Source organism: Podarcis tiliguerta (genome assembly GCF_965153285.1).
Source record: "Podarcis tiliguerta genome assembly, chromosome: 14".
In the NCBI taxonomy this organism is placed as follows: Eukaryota; Metazoa; Chordata; class Lepidosauria; order Squamata; family Lacertidae; genus Podarcis; species Podarcis tiliguerta.
Genome location: NC_139547.1, coordinates 1,391,070 through 1,403,220, shown reverse-complemented (window position 1 = coordinate 1,403,220; position 12,151 = coordinate 1,391,070). Strand labels below are relative to the sequence as shown.

Genomic DNA, 12,151 nt, shown 5'->3' with positions numbered 1-12,151 from the left:
CTAGCAGCGGGGGGTGGAGGGGCTCCCCCGTGAGGAAAGGATGCAGAGCTGGTGGAGGTGCAGCTTCTAGTCCTCCAAGGAGCTCCCACACAGACCTTGAAAGTGGCTGGTCAAACTGAACAGAGGAATCTCTATCTAGCTCACTAATGTCAGCACTGACTGGCAGTGACTAGTGTTTCAAACAAGGGGCTTTTTGCAGCCCTACCTGGAGGTGCTGGAGATTGAACCTGGGACCTTCTGCATGCAAGGCAGGTGCTCTGTCACTCAGCTGTGTCATGCAGAGTTGCTCATTGTCTGGCTTCCCGCTTGATTCCTTGTTGAACTGCTTCCCTCTCCTCTCTGCTGCACCATCTGCCTGCCTCCAGGCTACCAGACCTGACACCTTCCAAGTTTTTCCTTTTGAGGACTTGACTTAAAGAAGTAATCTGTGCAGTGACATTTAACACTGCAGGAATGCAAGTAAGGAATTGTCTGTTTAGTCTGCTTCCAAGGCGCTGATGAAAGCATCTTCAGCAAGGAACCCAACTGGCCGGTCATCAGCATCCGGTTCGCCTAGGCAGCTGCATGCAGCCGCCATTTCCCACTAATAAGTTTCTAGACCTCATGCCCTTGCCAGCACTCCCAGAACATCAGCTATCTTAGCTGGGGAGCTTGAATACCCTTGGTTTAGAGCAGAAGGAGGGAACCCTTTTCAAACTGAGGGCCGCATTCTCTTCTGGAGAGCATCCCAGGGGCCATTTGGTGGTGGTGGGTGGGGCCAGAGGCAAAAGTGAGAAGAACAATTAATATGAATTTTACCTTTGACATGTAGGCTAGTTTCTAGAAAGAAAACACACACACACACACAGAGAGAGAGAGAGAGAGAGAGAGAGCTCTATCCTCCATCCCAACTTAGCAGAAACACTTAAGGAGGGTACGGAGTAAAGCTGCTGAGAGGTGTGGCCTCGGGGAGAGATGGTGTGACTTGGTAGTGTGCGTGACCTGAGGAGAGTCAGATGGAGAAGCTTGGAGGACCACAATTGACTGCATGACTGGAGGTCGCCCCCCCCCCCCAAGTTAGAGTGTTGGACACCTGGGGCACCAGGACTGCAAACCCTGCTCAGTCACTGGGTATCTTTAGGTTAGGTGGCTGTGGGGATACAAAAGGGAGGAACAGGAGCCACACCTGCCACCTTTGGTTCTTTGGAAGAAAGGTGGGCTGTAAATGTTACAAGGAAAGAAGCATACAAAGGTTCTCGACAGTCACCCTGCTGACAGGAAAACCTGTCTCTTCTGCACAACTCAAAACATTCCTGTATCTCCTTCAACTGAGATAAAAATAGGTCTAGTGGACATCAAGTGGTTTGTGAAGAGCTCCTTCTTACTTGGGTGTCTTCAGAGGGCTGTGTGTGTGTGATGAACCTTCTCGTTCTCCTTTGATTTCGTTCTTGGAACCTCCTCCCTCCCAGAGTCCTTGAAAACCATATGATCCCAAATTGCTTCAGACTGCTAAGTGAGGAAATTGCTTTGGCTGTCCCAGCTCTGCCCACTCTCCTACTTTGAGGGCTTTGCTTCCTGGATAGATTTTCATGACAACACAGAAGGGCAAATTACTCTTACCACTCTTGTTTTAAGGCAAGAGAACAGCATTCTGAGAAAGCAATAAACTAGAAGCTGCAAAATGACACAGTTGATGTTCTGTTGATCTTTTGATTTGGGGCTGATCCTGGGCCAGCACCTGGCATGCCACTCCTGATCTGTGGAAATTCCCAAAATGACTGAGTAATGTTGGTACTGGTCACAGTGTGGTGGATTGCAGTGAGGGTTACTTCTGAGTAAACATACACAGGGCTGCACTGTGAGTGTGGCTTGCTTTCTTAATTTCATACTTTGCCAGAGCATTTATTTATTTATTTTAAATGCGTTGCAGTGCTCAAAGTCCTGCGAAGGCGGCTTCCGTGTCCGAGAGGTGCGATGTCTCTCTGATGAAATGACGCCCAGCAGCAGATGTGACTCCCAGCTTAAACCTGAAGAGAAGGAGCAGTGCAACACTCAAGACTGCATACCCGAAATAGGTAGGGTGATGTTGCCATTATTCTAATTGTGGAACTCCATCTAGTGGAGGAAAAATGAAACTGACCCACTGTGCCTACTGAGGCAAGCCAATAAGGTCAGATTTTAACAAAATGTAATAGTTTAGGTGTGTGTATGTTTTTCTTTTTAACAAGACCAAAATAAGCAAGTTTCTTTTGAAAGGTATATTGGTTTTTCATTTGGGATTTAGTCTTTTTATTGGCACACACAACATTTGAGTGCCCAGGAAGTCTCTAAAAGATTCCACCAGCAACCTGTATGCTGTTACATCGGGGGGGGGGGGGGGAGGTAATGTGCTTTTCAGATGTTGTGGTATTCAACTCCCATTGAGCACCATGATCAGAGACGGTGGGATGTGTGTTCTGCAGCATCTGGATGATACCACATTGGCTACCCTTGATGTAGAAAAAGAGAATGATGGGAACTGGAGTCCTAAAATATCTGGAAGAGCACAGATGATGAACCTTCTCTTTCTCCTTTGATTTCGTTCTTGGAACCTCCTCCCTCCCAGAGTCCTCCCTCTCGTTCTCCCCACTTCTGATCCAACTCCTCAGAAAATGGGAGAAAAATAATTGTCAAATAGGAATTTGAATTCCCCCATTCTTCTGTCAACTTTTCAAAGCTGAGGTCACTAAAGAGGTTCCCCATGTACAACATTCCAGGACTATGGCTCAAATTCAAGATTTGCATCTGCAACAGTGTAGGATTTGTATGAATAATAATTGCCATTGTTTTTGCAATTTCTCTTCCACTTCAAACAGCTGGGTTTTGCTGAGCAATTAATGCTTCGCTACAGTGCCTGCCAGTCAAACACAACGGCCTGCTACCTTGTGTTTAGGTATCATGAAAATGAAATTGATTTGTACTTGACTTTGAACAAAAGTGATTGGGTGTATGTATTATTTAAGCCATGTGGTTTGGGGAAATGTATTATTTAAGCAAAGCTAGGTGCAGGAAGAAGAAAAAACTCCAACATACACAAACCACCAAGCAGCACCGTGAATGTTAAGTGCTCATCTAGACTTCTACTTTCCCTGAAGAGTTTTAGAAACAAAATTCGATTTTAACATCTATGGTTAAAAAAAAAAGCCTTAATCCTACAGATCAGCTTAAACTGCAGCTTTGCAGGAAGAAACTTGCACCCCATTGAATGTCAAACATAATCCAAAACTTGGAAGCAGATCTGCTCTGCTTTCAAGAATAAAATGAAACAACTTTTCTAGGGTCAACTTAACAAGGCGCAGATAGACACTTAGACACTAATTTTGCTCTCTCATAAGCAGGAGACCCTGATGGGCTGGAATTTCATCTGAGGAGATCCAAGGGTTTTGCCTTCACTGCAACATTGCCCAATACCTTACATCCCCATGAAATAAACAATGACTGCTTTGAGGTTTTCTTCTTACAAGCAGGCAGTATATAAATTTTATAAAATAATATAAAATAAACAGATTCATCATTTATTTATTTCATAAAATTTATACACTGCTTCAATATTTTTTTAAAAGACCCTCAAAGCAGCTAACAAAAAGGTAAAAATAAGAAAACAAGAAAAAATTGGAGCCAAACATACAGAATCATAGAATTGTCAAGGTAGACGGGACCCCAGGATCGTCTGGTCCAACCTCCTGCAGTGCAGCAAATAGGCAGCTGTCCATCATGGGGACTGAACCTGCAACCTTCTCATTGTCAGCACCAGACTCTAGTCAACTGAGCTACCCAGGCCTATAGGAAAACTTAAAATGCTAAAACAGATTAGAATTCACACTGGCATATCTAAGTACCTGGGAAGGGTTGCCTAAAAAAGAATGCTTGTTTTCTCCAGGTGCACCAAAGAAGATAGTGGAGGCTCCTGCTTGCTCTTCCTAGACAGGGAGTCCCAAAGGGCAGGTGCTGCCACACTAAACAACCGAGTTCTTACCAATACAGAATGGGCATTATGTGGGCCCTGCAGTAGTGCCAGTTCTGCCAATTGAAGTGGTCGATTGATGCAAAAACCATACAAAAATGCATTACGTCAAGGACAATTGCTTTCTAAAATTAATCAAAACTGCATATAGAAAATGTGTTTACTGTGAGAATTTCATACTAAACTTCATGGCCACTGTGAAGTCCAAAGCATCTGAAAGGCACTGGGTTGGTGAAGACTGATTGGGGTGCTATTATTGACAGGAGCTCATGCCATCATGGGGACGATGCAGGACCTGGAGCAGAGACTTCCCTGCTGGTCTCAGTCAGTGCACAAGCGAACCCCTTAGCCATTGCCTGTTTAAGGAATTATTTTGTCCTTTCCAGATGAGAACTGCAAAGACAAATATTACAACTGCAACGTTGTCGTGCAAGCCCGGCTGTGTGTCTACACATATTACAAAACAGCGTGTTGCGCTTCGTGCTTGAGAGTGGCCAACAGGCAGTCTGGGTTTCTGGGGCATAGATAACCACGGCTCCATCGCTGGCATCGCTGGACTTCTGCCCAGTCATTTGTGGCTGCTTGGACTGAAACAGAGTCTACCTTTTAAAAAGAGAGGTTTCCCATACTGGCGCACCCCTTGAGGGTGTGCATGCTTCTGTGATATCACTAGCACACTGTATAGGAACCCTTTTGGAAATGTACACTGTAAAACTGGGTTTTTCCAAACATCATTAAGCACAGCCAAGCAAAAGCCCATCTTGGGAGATGTAAGGAACCGTCTCAGGCAGAGTCAACTAATAATCCATGCAGGGACAGTAGGGGTCAATGGAGGCAGCAGTCCTGTGCCTGGAAGGAAGCCCCGTTGAACTCAGCAGAACTTACTTCTAATGCATAGGACTGTACTGAGAAAATCCCAGAACATTGAGCTTGACTGGCATCAAACTCTTCCTCAGGACCATTTTCCTTTACATAATACTTCTATGACACCTAATAAAAATGTTGGGAACTTTGCTAGTATCGAGGCAGAGCTTCTTGTTCCTGCTTGGACATAATAAATGATTCCCACCAGGATGAAACCAGGGATGGCATTTTCTTAAAAAAAACCCAGTTCTGCTTAAAAAATGAGCTATGCTCACACATCATGTTCATTATTCTAATAAATGATTATATGCATTATTATATGTATGATTTTCTATACATATACGCTCCAGGTTTCCCAAAGCAACCAGCTCTCAAACAGATACATACAAGAATGCATATAACTATACAGAAATACTTTTGTATTAGTGCTTATAAAATTATGCTGCAGTAATAAAGTGCCACATTGGGGTTTGACACTTTTATATGTATAATACATGTATTTTAAAATTTTGCACATAATTTTGCATATAAAATTACATATAATCAGTCAGGCCTTTTTTTGTAATAAATAAATAAATAAAAACATCCCCAAAACCACAGCATTGCATAAAGGGCAGACGGGCAGTGCTGCCCCAATTCCCTCAAAGGATCAGCTCACAATGCTATAAGCGCAACATACATATCTCTCTCTCTTCAACCACTTCCCCTTTCTTTTTAGTAGTTTACATCATTCCTGAGGAAAGCTCTGAAATTTGAAGGCTAGCTTATTGTTTGTGACACATACACACTGTTGGTCCCAATAATGGTGATTATGTTGCTGTCCTTGTTCAGGGTCCCCTGCCCCATGGATGAACACAGCAGCCTACCTTTGTGTCGCTTTCTTTGTTGGTGTTGGCAAATGCCAATAGTTGTTGAATACTGGCTATCTTGATGTGTGGCAAAGTCAAAACGGATGCACCCGACCAATTTCATAATGGCAGCGATTACTAGACGGTCTCCCTCCACTACAATTAATCTGTCCTGTGATCACTTAAAAATAAACTCAGAAAGCCGCCTTATACCTGGTCAGACTCTTTCTCCACCCAGCACATCCATTGCCTTCTCTGGCCGGCAGCTAAGGTGGCCACATTCTCTGCTTTTCAGAGGACCAGCCTCTGTTTGAAATCTGGTTTAACAATGGCCATCAGAAGGGAGAGCACATGGGGCATCCAAGTTGCCCATCGACACCCAGTCAGGTGACTAAGCAAACACACAGGCCCCCTGGTCACTGTTCCTAGTATGATGGGATGTATTGTGTTTCTATTTAAATTATAGTAATTGTTTCTAAATCTGCATCTATACATACAGATAAATCAGCATATAAAGTTATTATACAAATTTGTCTCGTCTTTTGGGATGATGCATTTGATGACATTCAAACTGTGCATTTACTTTTAATGCTCTGCACCTCAGGTGGCCTCCTTCTGAGTCAGGGGTCACCAACACAGTGCCCACAGGCAGCAGTGTGCTGGCCAATACCTCCTATGGTGCCTGCAAAAGGTCTCAGTATATATCCTCTCAAAAATCCACATTGCATGAGAAAATGTTCATTCTTCATAGTCAGTACCTGTTTGCATTGACTCAGCCTGCCTTGCATTGAGCCTGCCCCCCCAACCCCCCCAACCATACCCACATTTCATTGGATGGATGGACACCCATCCTCTTCCAATCCATTCTCCACCCAGGAGAATCACTAAGAACTTCTCTTTGCATGTGAGAACAGTGAAGCAGGTGCCTTTTTCTCACTGATCAGGGGCCATGTTGTGGCCCCAACTCATTTTCCGCTCTTTTGGAAGTGCCAGGAATTCTGTGTTATTCCACCCCTATCCCCACATGGCAGCCATTTTGTCATTGCTTCTCAAGAGTGTTCTAATCCATTTTGTTGCCTGAGGCAAAGGACAAGATAGTGCATTCTCCACTCTGTGCGCAAAACCTGACTTGACTGGAAGTTGTATCATCCATCCTTCCTAGTGATTCGAGCTTCATTTAGTTGACCACCCACCCAACATTTGACTCATCATTCATTTTATCTTAGCCGTCTTAAAAGACAAACACCATTAGGACTGAAGAGCAGGGGAAGGTTGTATCGTAAGGACCCAGACCCCAACAGTCCTGAAGAATGTTCCCCACATGAGTACCCCAGCTGATCTGTAGTAAATAAGCATGTGTTTTAAACATTCTTTTTTCTGATCTATATTCCTTTCTTTGGTGATGTGGCCACTGTAAGCCATCACAGCTAGAGCAACCTACATATTTCATGTGTAATACTAGAAAAAGGGTAAACAACATGGTGGCCTCCAACTCCCATTATCCCTGTCCATTGGCCATGCATTGGCTGTGGCTGATAGGAGTTGTAGTCTAAAACATCTGGAGGGCACCCCTTGTGGACTACCCTGGCTCAAGTGCATGACGTACCCCTCTTCCTTTTGCTGCTGTTCAGTAATACTCATTTCTTCCTATTAGCAGTGATGGGAAAGAGTGTTTAGAGGTCTGTATTCAATGTTCAGACATGCCCATGACAGAACCAGTGTGCTGTAGGTCAATGTGGTGTCCACCAGATGACTGTTGAAATTCAACATCCATCAGCCTCAGCCACCCTGGCCAACAGTGCCAGGGACAAAGGGAATTGTTCTCCAGCAACATCTGGAGGCACCGTGTTGATTACCCCTGATGCAACCTAACAGCTGCTTTGCTCTTTTGGTGTAGACACCAAAAGAAGTTGTCGGTGGTAGAGATGGCACCAAGACTTGCATTTCTTAGCCTGGAAATATTAGCCTTGTGGGGCTTGCAATGTTCACCTCAAAAAGAAGGAGAATGTTATGAACCCAAGTTCTTGTTCAGCTATGATTCAATCCGAGGGGAAGAAGAATCCCACCCTCTCCCATCTCCATTCTGCCTACCCAGATCCTAAATCAGTTCAGATTGCCTCAGGGACCAGCAGAGCCATTTCCGACTTTGGGGAGAAAAAAGATCTGCTTTTTCTGGGCCACTCTGAGCCCAGACAGGACGGAGTGTTGGCTCATCTTCAGTCAACAGGCACATACATAACACGGCCAGGTCTGCCCACGCAGTGGAGAATTGCCCAGATCTCCACACACCTGAAATTAACCCAGCCTGTCTGAAACAAGGAAGGATATACTTTGTTATAACTTATTTTTTATATTTGTAAATACAAGATGTTTATAGGAAAAAATGTATTCTAAGCTGTGTCTATATGGAATAAGCCACTGCATCAAAATAGTTCTATTATTTAGAATATGAATTTGTTTGTTCAATTGTTTTACAAAAAGGGACTAAAAGTGGATTTATTTATATATGCCATTGACATTTCTGTCCAGCTCTTTTGGCAATACTAACCAGTCTCTGGCCTAGAGTTTTATACCACACTGACATATATAAAAGTATTGTACTGTAAATCAATAGTTAATGTTTTCTTTAATTCATGGTTAATAATCCACTTCTACAAATGGATTTTTTTAAAGAAAAAGTGGGAGATGTATAAGTTTAAAAATACTTAAGTACTAGTTCAGGAATATATCACCAGCAATGCACCTGAACCAGTTCTGTACAGCATCTTTTTCATATTTGTATACATTTTCTCCAATGGGGAAAAAGTTTGATATTTTTTCGTATGACTAATTTATTTTTTATTATGGGGGGGGGGAATAAATTGAACAAACATCCCATCCTGTGAGTTGTCTTTTGTGGTTAATAATGTCAGCACAGTTCGAATCCTGCCTCTACCATGAAGTCATGAGAAGGGCCAGTCCTGCGGTTGGGCAGGGTGAAGGAGCAGCCCCGGGTGGCAGATGCTGGGGAGCAGCAGGATTTTTGCACCCCCATTGGAAGATTCAGTACAGATGAGAGAAGGTGCTTCTTCACATAGTTCCAACAGTGCACTGTGTGAATAACAACTCCAGTTAGTCTCTCCGAAGTCTTTCAACATTCAGCTTCCCTGGATGGCAACGGATTCCAGTGTTATGAGAGAGGGAGGGGGGTCCCTATTTCCTTCCTCCACGCCATGCATAAACTCACCTCTATCATGTCTTCCCTTAAGCAACTTTTTCCCTAACTCAAGAAGCCCAAAATGTTGCAACCTCAAAGGGAGGTTGCACTAACTCTTTAAACATTTTGGCATTTAAAAATTAGTTTTTCTTAAAGATTTTCTCATGTAACAAGCAAACAAAGAAACAAAGAAAACTACATATAGAGTCTCCACTTTCAATTCAGAGTCTGAAAAAGTTTGTTTACATTCAGTATAAGATACTGTTATCATATGCATTATGTGGTTGGGGGAAAGAGAGGAGAAAGTGGGGAGAATGATCTTTCATTCTATTGCATAGTTGATTATTGATTCTGATTTTTGCTGAAGCCATACAGTAAATTTGTTTAAGGATATCCAGGAAGTTAGGGCCGAATTTCATGCTGGTTAATACTTCTATTAAGTATTTCCATTCCATACAATCAAAGGCTTTAAGGATATCTAGAGACATGACTGTCAGTGGAGATTTGGTTGTTTTGCTGTGTTCTATCAAATTTAGTAGTTTCCTAATGGGGTCGTGTCCCGCTTTCCTCCAGGGCGCTGCCATCTTCTCTCTTTAAACATTTTGGTTGCCCTTTTCTGAACCTTTTCCAACTCTATCATATTCTGTACATCATGTTCCAAGTGTGGTCTCACTATAGAGTTGTATAATCCCATTCTGACAGTGGCAGTTTTATGTTCAATTCCTTTTCTAATGATTCCTAGCATGGAATTTGCTGTTTTCAGAACTGCCGCAAAGTGGGTCAACACCTTCATCGAGCTTTCTGCTATGACCCCAAAGTCATAACAGAAAGTTTACACACCCTGAGCATATATGTGAAAGTATTGGGTTTTTTGCCCCCACATCCATCACTTATGCTGAATTGCATCTGCCATTTTGCCTCCCATTCACTTAGTTTAGAGAAGTCCTTTTGGAGCCGAGCAGAATCCTTTTTGTTTTAACAACCCTGAACCATTTAGTATCATCAGCAAACCTGACCACCTCACCCAGACTCCAGATTGCTCACAAACAAGTTAAAAAGCCCAGCTCCCAATACTGATCCTAGAAGGACTCCTTCTTTGTCACCCGCCACCTAAAGCAATTACAAACTCGGCCACTGTGTGTGTGTGTGTGTGTGTGTGTGTGTGTGTGTGTGTAAAAGAGAGAGAGAGAGAGAGAGATTTTGCAGCCTGTGAATCATGTTGCAAAGTTATTAGTTTGGTTTCAGATCTGCCCTAGATGTTCTTAAATTTGGTACAAGATGCATCTTTTAAAATGGTTGCAGTGTTCTCCTGCCTCCACCAGCAGAATTGTGTTGGACTTAGCTGTCAGTTTTTGGATTCAATTTCTTGCTTTTTTCACAGTAACCAACTGAGAGAGTTGAAGATTTACATCAAGAATAAAAAAATAAAGGATAAAAAGGGAACTATACTTGGCTCGTAGACTTTAAACATACCCTTCCAGATGACTGGGTAAAAATTCTCATTCCTTTAGAAAATCTTTATATGGAAACATTTATGGACATTTTAGAATCTGAGTGAAACCGTTTCTGTCGTGTGGTTCTCACACAAATATAATCCAAAAACAATATTTTTGAGTTACGGATATGTGCCTTGGGTTTCACTGTTTTTATTTTTCAACTGCATAGGTCAGACGTGCAGCCTCAAGACTCTCTGGCTCTCATGACTCTCCCTGGATCACCCCCTCCCTGACCCTGATTAAGACACTCCTAGTGTCTGCTCTTGAATTGTGAAAATGCCTTTTGGTTATTTGGACAGAGGGTGGTGTGTGTGTGTAGAAGTCACATCTATTGCCCTCCTTCCGACAAGACAGAAGTATTGTTTCTGGGGCACAGGGAGGCAGGGGTGTGTGGGGGACTCCCTGGTCCTGAATGGGGTAAGTGTGCCCCTGAAGGACCAGGTGCACAGCCTGGGAGTCATTTTGGACTCACAGCTGTCCATGGAGGTCAATTCTGTGTCCAGGGCAGCTGTCTACCAGCTCCACCTGGTACACAGACTGAGACCCTACCTGCCCACGGAGTGTCTCACCAGAGTGGTGCATGCTCTGGTTATCTCCCGCTTGGTCTACTGCAATGTGCTCTATGTGGGGCTACCTTTGAAACTGACCCAAAGAAACTACAACTAATCCAGAATGTGGCAGCTAGACTGGTGACTGGGACCATATAACACTGGTCCTAAAGAATTTACACTGAGTCCCAGGACATTCCTGAGCACAATTCAAAGTGTTGGTGCTGACCTTGAAAGCCAGTGGCCCCAGCCTTGTATGCCCGATGGAGCTTTTCCACCTCCATCGTCCTGCCTGGACACTGAGGTCCTCCTCCAATGATGTTTCCCTCAATGTGAGAAGCAAAGTTACAGGGAACCATGTAGAGGGCCTTCTCAGTAGTGGCTCCCTCCCTGTGGAACTCTCAGATGTCAAGGAAATAAAGAATTATACAACTTTGAGAAGACATCTGAAGGCAGTCCTGTAGTGGGAGGTTCTTAACACTTGGTGTTTTCATTATGTTTTTACATACGCTGTAAGCCACCCAGAGTGGCTGGGAAAACCCAGCCAGATGGGTGGGGCATAAATAATATTTTTAAAATCATTATTATTATACCTTTGGCCCAACCCTACACTGGCATGTGGCCTCCAGAAAGTTGTCCATGAGGAAATGTGGCCCTTGGAATGAAAGAAGTTTTCTGTCTGGATATATTTGCTGGACTAAAATGCCTGACACAATGACTTGTGCTTTACAGCACCGTTTAATACATTTTACTCAGAAAGTAGTCTAGCTTTTCAGTGGATCCTGTTCCTTAGGACTGGAAACCTCCGATTCCTTTCTTGTCCTCAGAAATCATACATGGAGAGGCAGTGAAGAATACTAAATGGAATATCTCCGGTTCAAACATCTCTCCCCCTAAAGGCCTTGGGCCAGCATTTCTTAGCTGAACCCGCCTCACAGGGTCCTTATGAGGCAAACCCCCCATGAACACCACTCTGAGTTCCTTTACAGGATAATAATAAAGAATGAGTCCAATGCTGGTGCAATAGGAATAGCTGGAGTGGGAAGGCTGTGAGCTGGTGCACTTTGGAGGGCCAGCAGACAAAGGTTATAATAAGAGGATCCGTGAGCAGAGAGTGGAGGCAGCCTAAGAGATGTTGCTGCTTGGGGAAGACAAGAAGATGGCACCTCCCTCCATTCCAACTATAAAAGCCAACCAGACTGACAGTTGAATCCCAC

At 43.6% G+C, this 12,151-nt stretch overlaps 1 protein-coding gene across 1 annotated transcript in view; it reads left to right on the top strand.

Annotated features, from left to right (window-relative positions):
* Positions 1-8,571, top strand: part of THSD4 (thrombospondin type 1 domain containing 4) — a 121,729-nt gene extending 113,158 nt beyond the window's left edge. Inside the window, exons 11-12 of the mRNA XM_083412791.1 lie at positions 1,910-2,054; positions 4,369-8,571. Of these exons, the coding sequence (XP_083268917.1) occupies positions 1,910-2,054; positions 4,369-4,511 (288 nt within the window). The 3' untranslated portion in view covers positions 4,512-8,571. The remainder of the gene's footprint in view (positions 1-1,909; positions 2,055-4,368) is intronic.
* Positions 8,572-12,151: the final 3,580 nt, after the last annotated feature.